The following is a 16,863-nucleotide window of genomic DNA, read 5'->3' as shown; positions in this document are numbered from 1 at the left end:
GGGGGGGGGGGGGGGGGGGGGGGGGGGGGGGGGGGTAAACAGGTGTAGCACAGGGCATTTTTAAGGCAGTGAAACTATTCTATATGATACTGTCTGTAATGGTAGATACACAACATTAAGCATTTATGAACCATAGAAGCTTGTAACACAAAAGTGAACCCTAATATAAACTCTAGACTTTAATTAATATTAATGTATCAGTATTGGTTCATCAGCTGTAACAAATGTATCACTCTACTGCAAGATAGAATAGGAGAAATTTTGCGAAGGAGAGGGAGTTTATGGGAATTCTCTGTACTTCCTGAGTAATTTTTCTGTAAACCTGAAACCTGTCTAATAATAAAGTCTATTAAAATAATAAGAATGCCATCTTATAAATTAGCAATTATCATAAATATATGTAAGACTATCAAATAATGTGAAAAGCAAATATACAAAGTGAATGACATTTCCCCTATAACAAATATACAGTGAATTTGTGTTAAATATGAAGAAAAAAGCAACATAAATGGTCTTAACACTAAGAAAAAAAATCTGAAATACTCTTACCTGTCCTGTGACTGTTCTTCATACATCCTCTCCTTGCCTTCTTTAAAGAGTCTTATTGCCCGTTTTGACTTTTTCATTAGACTATCAATGTAGATTTTAAAATATTCATTCTCACTGAGTTGTGCAAGTTTCTGGTTGTCATCATATTTATTCAATATAAGTCGCAAATGCTGATAGGTATCAGGCAAAATATCAAGTATATATGGTGGGCTATTCTTCAACTGAAGTTTGGGATTTTGGCACAGTCTTACCTAAAAACAAAGACAAAAATAAAATATTTTCATAAGAACGATAATATTATCTTTCACAGACAAATCAGAAATGTATAGAACTATGCCCTATTTCTTCATTTTCCATAATATAAGTTATGATCTTAAATTACTATCTCCAATCTATAAAAAAACTGGCAAATATTCACATTTGTCTTAATATAATTAAATCCTATTCTCTTCTTCTCCCATTATCTTTTCTATATCACATCCTATTTTCAACCCCTAAAGTTTTAATGTCCCATTGTGCATAGCTTAAAAGAACTCCAGTGTGCTACTAATCACTATATACAACTGATAGTATTTTTTTTTTCTAATAAAAATGAGGAAATGGGCCTTTTCTGCTGACAACCAATGTGTCACTTTAGATATTATTTTACTACACTGAACTCCCAGCTAAAGCTCTCTCACAGATTTTAATTGACGTTTTGGTGTACTGTTCCTGAACTCTGAGGAAAATAAAACAAAGAAGTTAAGCAGTAAATGGGTGTCAGGTCAGAATGCATCTTTTCTACCACCCCTATTGTCTACCATGCCTATAAACATATGCTATACAAAGGTTCAGTCATTCCACCAGGTGCCATCCAACCACTGGGGCGTTCAGGCTGCCTGCAGAACTGAAAATACCTTCTGCCAGCAAGAAATAGTGATTCAACTATTGCATTCATGTCTACATGCTCAAGTGATTTAGCTAATAGGCCCACTGCATTCTCACCTCTCCAAATAGGACATAAAAAGCCCTCCAAATAAATAATTTTTTAAATAAAATCATTGGGACTTGCACAAGAGCACACATAATATGACGGTTTAGCACTCTTACAAAAGGCTATATGTATACATGAAGGCAGACTTACTGAGAAGCTGGTGAAGCATAAGCTTTTGAGTCCCTTAGATACATGGCCTTCTTCTAAGGCCCTCTTCGTATATTTTTTATTTTTTAATTTTCAAGAACATGATATTTCAAACACAACTGGTTAAAATTTTCCTCTTTTCCCAGTATGAATTCCATTCCATCACACTTTACCTCCTCTTTGGTGGCACTGAATTGACCATGGACATTTTTGGAATCTCGCTAAAATAGTCTGCATTTAGTGGAAGGTGTATGTGAGGTATGCAGTCATTATTTAACTATTTAAATAGTTAAATTATGGTCAGCAGTCTCGATGAAAGTGAAATAAGCCAGGCACAGAAAGAAAAATATTATATTATCTCACTTATATGGGGAATCTAAAAAAAAAGAAGTTGAATAAATAGAAACAGAGAGTAGAACCATGGTTACTAGGGGTGAAAGGGAGGAGGAAATGGGAAGTAGGTCAAAGGCTACAAATATGCATTTAGGTAGGATAAACAGGCCTAGAGATCTAATATATATCATGAGCATAAAATCTATAGTTAATAATATTGCATTACATACAGAAAATTTGCTAAAAGAGTAGATTTTAAGTGCTTTTAACAAAAAAAATTTGTTAATCTGTTTAACTGTAGTAACCAGTTCACTGTGTTTATATATATGTCTCAAAACAACATGGTGTTCAATAAGTTTTTATTTTTTAATAAAAAAAAAAAAAAAAAAAAAATTTAAAAAAAAAAAAAAAAAGAATGGCTTCAGGAATACTTCAAGTGCCCACAGTGCTGACTAGCCCACTATAGGAATAGTAATGTCCAATTCAAATCTGGCAATTTGAATGTGTTTCATGGTACCCAGGACTGACAGTGTATGTGGGCAATGGAAGAGAATCTAAGTATAAAATATACAGAGCCAAAAACTAGCCTAAATTATTTCTTTGATGTTTATAGATTTATCAGATTTTTAAGAATTATAATTTTTTGCAAATTTTCCTCATGCTAAAGGAAATTCACTTTCATACCCAATTTTGTGTTAGCATTTTTGTATTCTTTAGAAGGATCCCTCCAAACTGTATGAATTTCAGGTTCCACAAAACATGGATCTATCCCTCTGCACTTATAAAAGTCCCTGGGATGAATAGAAAATACTTGAACTGAAATAATTTCTAGAACCACAGACATAATAAATCAAGGAACCAACAAATGGAAAAAATACCCTATACCCACTATCTCACTTGCTTTCTTTAAGAAACCATCATATATTTTGTGTGTGTGGGGGAAGAAAAATCTGGCTCAAATTACCAACCTCAGCCCTTAATTTAAGACATTTTTCACATTAACCTAGAGCACTATCATATCGTCCTCCTCTTCGTATACACTGCCTAAAACAGAATTGTGTGGTACATAACTAATAGATGAATGAATGAACTGGTTGACTGATTCTGGAATACATACATACATACATAAATATGCACAAAATATTTTTTTAAATATTTTGATTATACTATTTCCTTTATTTTCACAATTTAATTCTAGAAGTATTTTATTCAAATTAATAACCTAAACGTACAGACTTAGTTTAAATGTAAGAAAATTATTATTATTTTTTTTCCTTTTTGTCCTTTTTCGTGTCCGGCAACGGATCGCAACCCTCAGTGTCGTGCCCGTACCGGACCGGGACCGGCAACAGGATCGCAACCCTCAGCGTCGCACCCGCACCTCGCTCAGCCAGTGAGCGGGAACCGGTCTGTATGTGGGATCCGAACCCTCAGTGGGAGCGCCGCCACGCTCCCAAGCGGCCCACTGTAGCAGTGCGCCACCAGGCCAGCCCCAAGAAAATTATTTTGATCTCCAAGAAAGTTCTTGAAAAAGTAGGATGGCATCTTACTTATTAAATAATACCAACTCTTTACAAAGGCATAATTAAAAGGGCTGATAAAGCATTTTTACCCCTTTTTTTTGTGCTATGTGATATCTGTCCTAACAACTGATATAAGATACCACTGACACCCAAGTCTGTCATTAATTTAACAAATTCTGGTTGAAATAAGATATGTTTTTTCAATTTTTTAAATCAAAAGATATTATTACATGTATACAGAAATTTTAAGAATATTACCACCAACATCTTACAGCAGGCACAGTTTAATTTCAGCAATGTAAAATGTGTTACAACATGTCACAGACTGATAAATTAGTTAACTTGTAGTTAGGGGACCAGGCAGCTTCAAGTTTATTGCCTCCATTGATTAGTTTTTTAACTAACAAATAAGAAAATCCTCTCAGGTATTTTTTCAGACATTCCAAATAGCTGTTCTTTGATAGATACTTTTAAGTTTTATGGATATTTAATTCACTATTCTCTACCTGACCTTTTACTCATTTGCTTTATTTAAAATTGTAATTCCATATAGTAATTTATTACTCTATTGGTAAAATTATTTGAATAACTACTATATACCTGGTTCTGAGCTTAGTACCAAGAAATTATATATGACTAGAACACACTTACTGCCTCAAGAGGTCTGGGAGAAGAGATCTAGTTCTCTATAATTAACTTAGGAGCAATGTAATTCTTGCTCTAAGGGATCTTAGTAAAGATCCCATCCAATCTATTCATTCCAGATTAAAAAAACAAAACAAAACTGAGAACTACAAAGATTAAGGGACTATTAAAAAATCATTAATCCAAAACAAGAGCCTGTATCATCTGAATCTCAGGCTGATCTTTATAACTACATCACAATTTAATTAGAATTAGGCATATAATTAATGATCCTTGCTAAACTCATTTACATTTTTATTTTACTCCATTTACAAATTCACATGAACTTCAGGACCCATTTGTTAATTCAACAAATGTTTATGTGTCAGGCATTGTTTCAGGCCCCAAGGAATACAGAAGAGAATAAATCACAGACCTGCCCTCAAGGAGTTTTCTAATGGGAAAGACTGGTGGCTTTAAAAATTACAGGAGAATTTAGTGCTATGATGTAGGAGAGTACAAAGTGCTATAGGAGAAAAGAAGCAGCTCATTCATATCCACATGAAAGTGTCAAGAAAAGCATACCTAAATCTGCCAAATGGAATATCGTAGGCAAAGGGGTGTGCAAAGACTTAAGAGGCACCAGGGAGCAAAGCATGTTAACAGAGGAGTAAATGTACTTGTTCTAAATGGTGGAAGCATAGTAATGCGGTTAGTAAATGATATAAGAGATCTGAAATAGGCCAGAGTCAGTTTATCAAGGCCCTGTAGGCTATACTATTTTCTAAATTTGCACTTGGAAAAGTGCAACATACAATGCTGAACTAGTATATGCTGCTGAGTGTGCGGTTCATCAGCTGGATTACTGTTAAACCCTGTGATTTATGACAGCTCTTGCTAAAAATGAATAACCCTACAGCAGGACTATGACTTCTAAGCAGGTCAAATTCAATTCATTCAATAAATATTTATTGAGTGCTTGCAATGTGCAAGGAACTGCAAAAGCCAGGGAAAGAAAAATTGCTTTTCTAAAAACAGTATATTAAGGAGAAAAATCAAGCTCACCACAAGGTTCAAGTTCAGATTCAAATGACTTAGACCTCTTCTAGAAATATCTAAGTCTCTCCCTAGAATGAAAGTTGGTCCCATCAGAGAAGGGCTTTTACAAAGAACAAATCTGCAGTCTCATTATGCAATGATGAACATTTTAGGGCACCAACTGGTGCATAAAAGAATTGGTTCATTAGCAATATTACTTCTCTTTTGAACTAAAAAGAAAAACACTTATTATTGGAATTAGGTTGAAAATTCCATTATAGTCATTGACTCAAAGGAATTTAGAGCTAAGGAGGACCTAGGAAATCACCAAGACCAACTCCCTCACACATGCCAACACTAAAATACAGAAATAGAATCTAGCTAACATACTGCTCAAGAAACCTGATATCCGCACTCTGATGTCTGGACTTACGAATCAGGAACTTTCTCCACACCACTACACACTGACTCTTGTATTTGTTTAAATGTATTTAAAGATTTTTAAGGAGACTCTCTATACATGTAGTATGCATTGTTTCACATAAATAAAAGTATATATATTTAATATAAACATACTACATATGCATTTCAATAAATACATAAATATGAACTCACATACATAAATATACTCACATATATATTTGACCATATCAAAGCAAAGGCACAAAAATAAAAACAAGATTTACTAATGCTATAAGAATTTTCAAAGCCAATAATTATTCTTGGAACATTCTTGAATTTAAAGAATTTTTTGACTGTTCCTTAATTAAAATTTCCAGCCAAAAGGTAATAAAAAGGTATTTGATCAGCTAATATATTCCTTGTAAACGAGGTTCAAACCACCCTGAAACATATGAAAGAAATTCTACCGAAGCAAATAGAAATTTCAACACTAAGGAATTGTGCCTATACTATAACAGACTTTCATTGTAAAACACACCTCACTTCATTGAGCACTCAGCTATATTGATTCATGTCATATACTCGCAAGTGAAATATGTCAGCCCTGTCCTCCTATAAATATTATAAGAGATTTCTTACTACAGTTACATAAAAGTATGTCATTAAAATAAAAAGCATCTCAGAGTTCTTTTGGCTCTTTCCATCTTAATTCAGCAAATCAACACTAAACATAAAAAATTAAAAAATGAGAACATACAAAATATAAAAAGTATAAAAGTAATATAACATTTCCAACATAGAATGTTAATTGTACAAAACAAAGTTAGCCCATAAAATTGGTCATGAGTCCAGCATAATATGGTAGGACTTGGAGAAAACTACCAATTCCTTTACAGTTTTCAATGAAGGTTTCTTTAGAAGATTGATATAAAAACAACCACTTAAGAATCCATTAATTATAATTAAAATATCAATTGTGTATTCATCTGTTCACCGTCTTTCTTCCAAATGAGAATGGAACTTATGGACAGAACACATCTGTCTTCCTCACTGGCCTCTCTGCTTCACCTTATACAGATCCTTGCTCATAGTAGATATGCAATAAATATCTGATGAATGGAAGGAGAAATAGCAGGACGGGAACAAAATAAGGAAGAACCTGTTAGAAGAAATATATTACAAATAGGATATTCGTATCTGTATTGAATAAACCTGCCTAAAAATAAGTACAACGTTTGGAGAAAAATTTGATAATATCAAACATACGGAGGAATTACCCTTTTGATTTATTTCCTATGGAAAAAGGAAAAATCATATTATTCCCCACAGCAGTGTACTTGACTCTCTTCACACTATAAACACAGACATTAGAATCAAGCAAACCTAGGATCTGGCTCTGCCACTTACTAGCTTTACAACTTTGAGCAGGTTTCTTATTCTGAAAACCTCTTAGGGTATTATAATGTAAAGTGTTCTGCACAGTTCCTGGCACATAGTTGGTACTCAGTACTTTTTAGTATTTCTTTTCTTTCCATATTTTAATGTTCCATCCCAACAACACAAAATCCTTGCAGATTGTGCAAAGTTATGAGAATTAGACCAAGGGCAGTGACCACTTTGTTGGGGTCATGGTTTTAAAAGTTCTTTTAGCTCATAAAGTTCTTCACGCTACCTGAAACCCTTAGAAAGCGTGAATGTTCTGTGCAAAAAAGCAGGAAATAAGGCTAAGCCCAGGTGCTGTGGACTGACTGAATTGTGTCCCCCAGAGTCTATATATTAGAAGTTTAATTCCCACTCTAACTGTTGAGGGTGGGAAATCCTATTACAGTAATTGAAAGGGGGGGGCTTTGAAGAGGTGATTAGATTGTAGGACCATGCCATAGTGATGGATTAATAATGTTAGTCAGGGGCATGGTTCTGACAGCTTTAAAAGGAGAGCACATGAGAGGTTAGCCTCTCTCTACTCTGTCATTTCTGCCATGTGAGACCCCTGGGTCACTGTTGCCACCACCAAGACCTTCACCAAATGTGTTGCTGGACTTTGAACTTCCCAGCCTCTGAAACTGTAAGCAATAAATTTCATTTTCTTATAAATTACCCAGTTCCAGGTATTTTGTTATAAGCAACAGAAATGGACAAATACAGAAAATTGGTACCAGAGAAGTGGGGTGTTGCTTACAACAAATACTTGATAATGTGGAAATGGCTTTGGAACTGGGTATTGAGGAAAGGATGGAGGAATTTGGAGGAACAGGCTAGAAAAAGCCTAGATGCTGGTGAAAATTTAGAAGACAAGAAAAGCAGGGAAAGTTTTAGAGATGGGTTAAATGGTGGTGACGAGAATGCTTACAGAAATATGGACTGTAAAGACCATTCTAAGGGGGTCTCAGATAGAAACAAGAAGGAGTTTTTTGAAAACTGGGACAAAGATCACCCTTGCTATGAACTGGCAAGGAACTTGGCTGCATTCTGTTCAGGCCCAAAAGCTTTATGGAATGTGGAACTTCAAGGTGCTAACCCAGGGTATTTGGTGGAAGAAATTTCTAAGCAGCAAAGCATTAAAGAAGCTACATGGCTACCTGTAACAGTCTATGCTGAGTTATTGTGCCAAAGGCATGACTTAAATTAAAAGGGAAGCAGAGCATAAAGATTTGGAAAATTTGTAGCCTGGCCATGTGGTAGAGAAGCAGAGAGCATTTTCAGGAGAAAAATGCAATGGTGCTGAGAAGATTAGTACAAAAGAACAGGATTACCAAGAGAAGGGGGAAAAGGCCCTGAAGGCACTGCAGAAGCCTCTGGGGCCAATCCTTCCATTACAGGCCCGAAGGCCTATGGAGACAGAGTGGTCTTGGGGAACAGGCCTGAGGCACCCTCCCCTGGGCTCACTGCCCAGGGCCATCTTGGAATGCTGGTGCCCACACCAGCACCCTGGCTGCTTTGGCTGCCCCAGCTGTGGCTACATTGGCTCCAGGTGCAGCTGGACCTGCAGCTTTGAAAATACAAGCCAGAAGCTTTGGCAGTGTCCACAAGGTGTAAGGTCTGCAGGCTCACAGAATGCCAGAGCTCTGAAGGCTTGAGAGTCTCCACCCTGATTTCAAAACATGTATGGAAAAGCCTGGGGGTCCAGGAAGAGATGTGTCACAGGTGTGGAGTCACCACATAGAGCCTTTGATAGAATAATGCTAAGCAGAAACGTGGGGTCAGAGTTGCAGCAGAGAAACCCCATCAGTGCCATGCCTAGTAGAGCCATGAAAGCAGAACCACCACGGAGATCCCAGAATTATGAAGCTGCCAGCATGCAACACCAGCCTTCAAAAGCTGAAGCATGGCCTCAGATCAGGAAAGACACAGGATGGAGCTACCTGACTTGGGGACCCCAGAACCAGCATGCAGAGGACGTCCAACATGGATCAAAGTACATGATTTGCCAGCTCTGAAACCCTGCCCTGATGGGTTTTGGACTTGTTTGGGACTTGTTACACCATTCTTTTGGCCTATTACTCCCATTTCGAATGGAAATATGTATCCTATGCTTGTCCCACCATTGTCTCTTAGAAGTAGATAACTTGTTTTGTCTCATAGATGAGACTTTCGACCTTTTGAGTTGAAACAGTTAAGACTTTGGGGATGGAATGAATGTATTCACCTGTGAGAAGGACATGAACTTTGGGAGTCAGGGATGGAATGCTGTGGATTAAATTGTGTCCCCCAAAGTCCATATATTAGAAGCTTAATTCCCACTCTAACTGTTGAGGATGGGAAATCCTATTATGGTAATTGAAAGACGGGGCCTTGAAAAGGTGATTAGATTGTAAGACCGTGCTGTAGTGAATAGATTAATAATGTTGGTCAGGGGCATGGGTCTGAGGGCTTTAAGAAGAGAGCATGTGAGAGTCTCTTTCTCTCCCCACTCCACCATTTTCTGCTATGTGAGACCCCAACATTGCTGTAAAGCCATCACCAAAGAAGACCTTCACCAGATGTGTTCCCTGGACTTTGGACTTCCCAGTCTCTGAAACTGTAAGCAATAAATTTCATTTTCTTATAAATTACCCAGTTCTAGGTATTTTGTTGTAAGCAACAGAAACAGACTAATACACCAGGTTAGTACTCCTGACAGCTGATGTAGAATCTTCTAGTTTCTTCACACTCAAGAAACTCTCAGGAAAAGATGTAGTACTAAAATATCCAATCTTTTAACATGCAGAACATTAATAACTTCTTTTTTATTGCCATTGTAAGATAGTGTGAGTTTAAAAATTACTTAAATATTAATATGTTCAAAAGTTATAAAATTTTGTTGGATATTTTCAGAGTGCTTCTTTCACTACTAGGAAAAAATAAGCAACCTACAAATACATCATAAAATAAAAAATCCTTAAATATATGCCCAAGCAGAGTCGATAAAAATAGCATTGTGGCATTATTTAAGTCACAGCATGTGTTTAAGATGATCTTAATATAAAAGAAGAGACTGATTTCCATTTCAATTTTTTTTTATTTACCCACTTAATTGCTAGAAGACTGGTTAAAATATGTATTGTTTTTTCTATAATATACAATTTTAAACTATTGCTTAAACATTACAAATATTCCTTAAATCACTTCCTGTCAATCCAACATAAAATTTACAAATTCCTGCAAAACTTCTCTGTACAGTCCCTCACTTCCCTCCTGTCGAAGTTGGAAGTTACATTTATCTACCAAGGTTCAAAAATCTCTTGCAGTTTTATAGCTTGAAATGCTACCTCTATGAACATATCTACCAAACACATATTTCTAGTTTTTACTTCTCTCTTGAATTACACACTCAACTTTCTGATTTCAAAATGGATTCCACTCCAGCATGCTGAACTCAGCATGACCAAAAGCAATCTTATCTTACACCACCCCCCAAGCTTCCTCTTTTCCTTCCTATGTTCTGCATCTCATTAGGGGCATCACTGCTTTCAGAGTCAAATAGGCTGAAAACCTCAAGAATCACTTCCACTTCACCTTCTTTTTCTTCCTCTAACTCTGAAGGGTCACCAAGAGCTGCAGATCTTACCTCCAAAACACACCTTGCACATCTGAACCAACACTTGCTATACCTACTGTCAGTTCTCTAGGCCAGGCCTTCGCTATTCCTGCCCAGACTATTTTAATTTCTCTTGATCATTACTCCTGCTTTTAGTTTCTTTTCTCTTAATCCATTCTTCACAGAGTCAAGAGAATAATCTATCAAGGCATAGCCTTGATTCTTCCGCTCCCTGCTCAAAAGCCTTCAATGGTTATCTGCAACTAAATAAAGTCCAAATTCCTTGACAGTGTAGTTAAAACCTCTATCATCTTCCTCCAACTTACCTTCTGTCACTCAACAATCTCCCATCATTCCTTTAGCCTAATGTGTGCTCCAACTCACTGGAATCCAAACCATCCTCTAAGATAATACCATCCAGCTAGAAAATTCCTCCTCCAGCTCCAACACATACTATGTCACAGCACTTTATTTATGCCATACTACAGCACTTCTTACATTCTATTGTGTGGCATGGTTATTCATAAATGTCTGTCTTCCCATAGCTGGGATTTGACAAATGAATGAGATGAATGATGAAGTCAACAGAGACCCTATAAAGCAACTTTTGAAAGAAAGGAAGAAATTTATTCAAAACCTAAATAGTAAAAATTTTGTAAGAGTTAATAAATTACTAACTGATTAAGACTTCTGTTATACGTATGCCTTTTATCACAGGGGTAAAACCAAGGTATCTCTTGGTAGGATTCCTTTAAATCTTTTACTATCTCAAAAAATTTTCACAAGTAGCAAATTAAGTTACAAGTAGCAAACTTTGAGATGACTTCATTTATTTCAGCACAAATTCAAAATCTAACTCAGTACTAAAAACATTGTACAGACACTTAATGTGTTATTATCTCCTATTCAAGTCTACTAGGGCCCCATGATTCTACTGAGGTGGAACAAATAAATGATATCAAATAAATGATATTCCCTGTTTTAAGGCTCTTAAGAAGCTGAGATTTTCAAAACCAATAAAACAAACAGTGGTCATCCAAAATCTAAGTTTCACTCCATACATAATATTTTTCAGAAGTATGAAGAGTCCAAAGTAGAAAACAATATTTACTCTTATTTTTTAAAATGTCTGTATATAATCCAAGCATCTTTAGTTGACAAACTTTAAAATACATTATGTTCGCAGTGAAAACATAAAGACAGAGAATGAATTATATTTCAAGCTTGACAAATGTATGAAATGCAGTGAGGGTAAAAGGCAGGAAAAAGCTATTTGGCATCATCACTTTTTAAATGCTTTTAAAACTCAGTAATGTAATTTCAAATACATGACAAGGACAGCAAGACAAAAACGTAAGCAGGTACTCAACTTGCTTTGCTCTTTAGCATTAATTAATTATTTTCTAATTTCCTGAGTATCCATGTATGCTCAGTAGATTTAGCATCTATTAGATGGAAAAGTGTTTCTTCTATTTTCTATCACCTGGCTAAGACTCTTGTGAAAACCACACTCAGGAACCTCACATTAATAAATCATCATTCTGACCATACTGATTAGCAATCATTTCCTTACTCTCACCTCAGCACTTCTACCAACAGCACAATGCCATTTCTAAAAGGCAATGGCCAGCAGAATCCAAACAGAAAACTGTCTGAACAGTGGCCAGAAAACAAGGTGGATGTTTCTACTCTGCTCCCACCTTACCTTGTGAGAGTCTGTACCACAGCCCATTCCATACTACATGGCAATTCTCCATTCATATGCCTGGCTCTGATGCTGTGCTCCCAGTTCCTTGACAGGTCAAGGGCAAGGTTATGTCTTGCCTAACTTTGCATTCCCAGTAATAGGCTCTAAGTGGGAACATGGTAGGCCCTCAATAAATGTTTATTAAGTGTTTAAGAAACTCTGTCTCTGTAATAGCTTTGGAACAAACTCCACATTTCATTTTGGGTGTATGTGAACCTAGATATGTATTCATAAGTAATAGTTCTGTCACTGTATCAAACAGGCATCCACTGACTTAAGGGCATTTATGTCAACTTTGACTTATAGTGACGCATAGAGCTAAGACCAGAAAACCTGTCTAAATGGGATGTTTTTGGAGATGCTACTATTCTTTATTTCAAAACATGTACTGTGCTAACTCTGTGCAACCTCATGTTCTGTTACAAAACACTCTACATCTTACAAGGAATACAACTGAGCAATTATACTTTCCTACTCTCAGTTACCTTGGAGAGAAAGCTTGCCCCTTGAAAACAGAACAACTAGTTGGAACTGAAATTTCAGCTGACCATTTAGAATTCTAAGGAAATACAGACTTACTAGATATTTCCCCTATGGTCTAACACTGCTTCATTATCCCCTGTATATTAAGTTTTTTTTATTTTTTAGGCAGCTGAGACACACTGAACTTGAAGCTTGTTTTCATATATGTACTTCTAAGATCTGCCCTTGTGAAAAGGCTTCATAAATGCTAACTATACATTTAACTCTGCCTTTTACATAACTACCAATTAGACTTGAAAGTTGCTATTTTCTGTTATTCACAAGCTAAACTCATGGTATTGCAGTTATTTTAAAAAACAGTTAGGTAATGTGTCAAGGGATTAACTTTGGAAATAATAATAAAGTTCCTGATCATCATCACAATGTTGGTATTATTAGTCACTTCCTTCAACACTGACAAATAAAAGATACATGCATGTGGGGAGTGCTTCTTCATTTAAATAAAACATGTTGCCAATTAGTAATTATCAATGCCTTTCTAATATTGTGTGATAGAGTAGAAGTAAACATACTGAGCTCTTTTATGATGATTTATGTGATTTCTCTCCACAAAGCCCATGGATACATTCACAAATCAACACAACCATTTCCATCTTTGACAAATAATGAAGACAAACAGGGAAAGCCACAGCAATGAACCTTTGCCAACATCCATACCCACATCCCACTAAGTAGAGACTATGGATAATAGATTTCCTTGTGAGTCAAGTTTTTCAACTGGAGAGGCTAAACCCAAACCCACAAAAGGGTTAATAAAATAAATAAAGGCAGATTCTTAACTATCAAGTAACCATCTATTTTACCATAACTCATGGTAAAATAATTAAAAGTGGATAAAACTTATGTTAATGACCAGTTACAGACCAAAATTATGCACACCGTTTTTTAATGTTTTAAAAATAATGACTTCATAGTAACTATAACTTACCACTTCCTTATATATGCCTTTTCGATTTGATTTTCTAACACTTACTCAAAGAAAACTTTGACCACTCAGAGAAAGGGGGTGGGGAGAAAGAAGCTTTCTTGTAGAATTTGATCCATTTCTTGCCTACCTATATAACAGAGAAGTTAGAGAAAAACCTTGAATTCCTTCTCCTACCCCCACTAATGATTTAGGCGATGACAGTGACCTTCAAATGCATGCTCTATAGAAAAGCAAAGAGAACTAGTTTTGTGCATACCAAATATATGTAATTCTTCCAGTTGCATCCTCCTCATTCTTAAGTATCCAGTACTAAAATCAAAACCTGATCCCAAGCAGCAAGTTGCAATGTTCTGACACTATGACATCATTCTGTCTGGAGCATTTTAATATAACAATTTGAATAAATTGGCGGAAGCTTAAATAGGTCACACTAAAGCCCAAAACTAAAGATATTTATCTGGCAAAAATATTCTAGCTCTTCACATAGCACCACCGGCCATAGAATGACTGCCCATTATTCATCTATCTATGTATACTTTGCATAAGGATAAATAAAAATAAACTAAATTCTTGTCACCTTTCTGTATGGCTACTACTACTGACTGAGGCTTTTTTAAGCCAACCGGCCATAGAATGACTGCCCATTATTCATCTATCTATGTATACTTTGCATAAGGATAAATGAAAATAAACTAAATTCTTGTCACCTTTCTGTATGGCTACTACTACTGACTGAGGCTTTTTTAAGCCGATATTTGCACATAATAAAAACCAAAGCAAAGGTGAATGCTACCATGTTATTTCATGGAGACTTTGGCATATTCCTACAAAGGATACTTTTTAAACCTCTGCAGTTATAAAGCTATCATATAAAGAGTCATGCTTCGACTAAATTTAAAATTAGCCCCAAATATCTATGAAATAAAGCCATAAGGTACTATAAATATTTAACAATATACACAGGACAGTGCTATTGCTTTAAAAGCAAGAACTATTAATTTTTGCAAAGCAGCAAGCTACATCTTAATCATATTTATTTCATAATCCTACTTAGTAAGATAGGATACTGACAGCTACAATTTTCTGAGTAGATCCCTGTAAGGTATTTAGGTTGCCTTTTCAACTGATCTTCTCCGGACACTGACTTCCAGCTTGATTTCTTCTTGTCAAGTTATAGATCATCTGAAAGCAACATGCAGAAACCACAGAGGTTTCTGATACTCTCAGCCCCACCACCCCCAACATAAATTTTCCTTTCACAGTAAACAATGTGCAATCAAAAAGGTTTCCTGTTTCAAAATGGAATAGTAGATGAAAGAAATCGTACTTCTCCCATTAAGAGTTTCTTAATAAAGATGAATTCTCAAAGATGAAAATGGAAACTCTCTCAAGTACTGCTTCTTCGCTTAAGGACTAATCTGATTCTTTCCCCAGTAAATATTTTCAGCATCACACATGTGATTGTCATGAGCCATTCATCAGAGAATTTTGTTAAATTACTTATTTATACTCTTTTGTTATCTAAGAGCAACACAACCTCACATAAGACAAAACAAATACTTCCAAACTATACTATGGCCATAACACCAACAAAAAGCGGCCAATGGTAATAATTTTGCATATCTAAGTCATAGAGAGGAACTCTGAACCTTGAAGCGTAGGAAGGCCAAAAGGTAAAACAAGTCTTTGCTCTGAATCCAACTTTTCAAAACATACAGGATGGAAGTAAGAAAAATGATCAACACGAAGCAAAAGACTGCTGCTGTAACAATAATTATTATTAATTAACAGTATAAATACATGTGGAGAAACAATATCCAAGGTAAATAGGGCTATGCACAGGCACAGTCAGACCCGACTTACCACTTTGTCCATGAGTTTCCAAGTTTTCTCCACAGTCCTCCGATCTGCTGCAGCTTGCTTAGGGGGTCCAACTGCATCTTGAATAGCATCAATAATACCCAAAATTCGACCTTTTCTGGGGTTTCCTCCTCTACCACCAGGGTTTCTGCCATTCATAGAATTTGCCATCTGGAATCTTAGTTCTTTGCCGGGCAGATTTTAAAAAAAGAAAAGTTAGTTGGCTATGAAAATATTTACCCAAAATAAAACTGAACAGGCTAACTTATACCCACTACATCCTCCTCCATCAGTGAGAACAAAACCGTGGGTCTCAGATTAAACTTTTCAACAAGCATGTGAATTTACACTCTCAATCTTCACACCCAGTAGGTTTAGTAGCAATAATCAAAGATTTGCTCACAGTACTAAGAGTTAAAGATGTATCCTCCTCACGTTTCAAGTAGCTAAGGCTTAATTAATACCCAACTCATAACAACAAAAACTTAAATAGGTTTCCTCCAAGTAGATAAGAACACAATGTTCTCTCCCTCCCTGCCTTAATCACAATTCAAAATACTAGAACAACTGACTCCCCTAGAATACATTTTGGGGGTAGCTAAGGCTTAATTAATACCCAACTCATAACAACAAAAACTTAAATAGGTTTCCTCCAACTAGATAAGAACACAATGTTCTCTCCCTCCCTGCCTTAATCACAATTCAAAATACTAGAACAACTGACTCCCCTAGAATACATTTTGGGAGCCTCATTGAGAAACCTCACTTTCAATCTGTTATCCAAGTTATATAAACGTAAAGATTACCCTGCACAAACATAAGGGACATGTCTGTTGTCAACAAAGGCGTAGGACTTGGATTTTCCCCGCTAAAACCACTAAGTATGGTCACATGAACAAACAGTTCGTTAAACCAAGGCAGTGAGTAGTTATTCCCAAGAAACAAATAAACAACAAATAGCCCATTTTAAAAGAGAGGGTGAGAAACTGACAACGGGCATGGACAAGAGAAGAGAGTTCACTTCTTTGGTTCCTTGCCTCTAGTCTCACCCGAGGGAGGCGGGGGAGATCCAAAGCTTTGTTCAGGACGTCTATGTCCCTTCACTGATCAGGCCCCTTCCCTGCCACTCTCGTATCTCAGCTGCGGAGGAAGATGGGCAGAGACAGGACAAAGTAACCC

At 36.2% G+C, this 16,863-nt stretch overlaps 1 protein-coding gene across 1 annotated transcript in view; it reads right to left on the bottom strand.

Moving 5' to 3' along the window:
* The window catches only part of CBLB (Cbl proto-oncogene B, E3 ubiquitin protein ligase), a 208,529-nt gene extending 192,536 nt beyond the window's left edge, over positions 1-15,993 (bottom strand). The window contains exons 1-2 of the mRNA XM_008581783.1: positions 15,688-15,993; positions 550-800 (exon numbers count right to left, since the gene is read on the bottom strand). Of these exons, the coding sequence (XP_008580005.1) occupies positions 550-800; positions 15,688-15,855 (419 nt within the window). The 5' untranslated portion in view covers positions 15,856-15,993. The remainder of the gene's footprint in view (positions 1-549; positions 801-15,687) is intronic.
* Between the last annotated feature and the right edge of the window lie 870 nt (positions 15,994-16,863).

This window comes from Galeopterus variegatus, unplaced genomic scaffold, assembly GCF_000696425.1.
Source record: "Galeopterus variegatus unplaced genomic scaffold, G_variegatus-3.0.2 Scaffold2457, whole genome shotgun sequence".
Taxonomy (NCBI): domain Eukaryota; kingdom Metazoa; phylum Chordata; class Mammalia; order Dermoptera; family Cynocephalidae; genus Galeopterus; species Galeopterus variegatus.
Note: the sequence above shows the minus strand (reverse complement) of the source record. Positions and strands in the feature narration are given on the sequence as shown.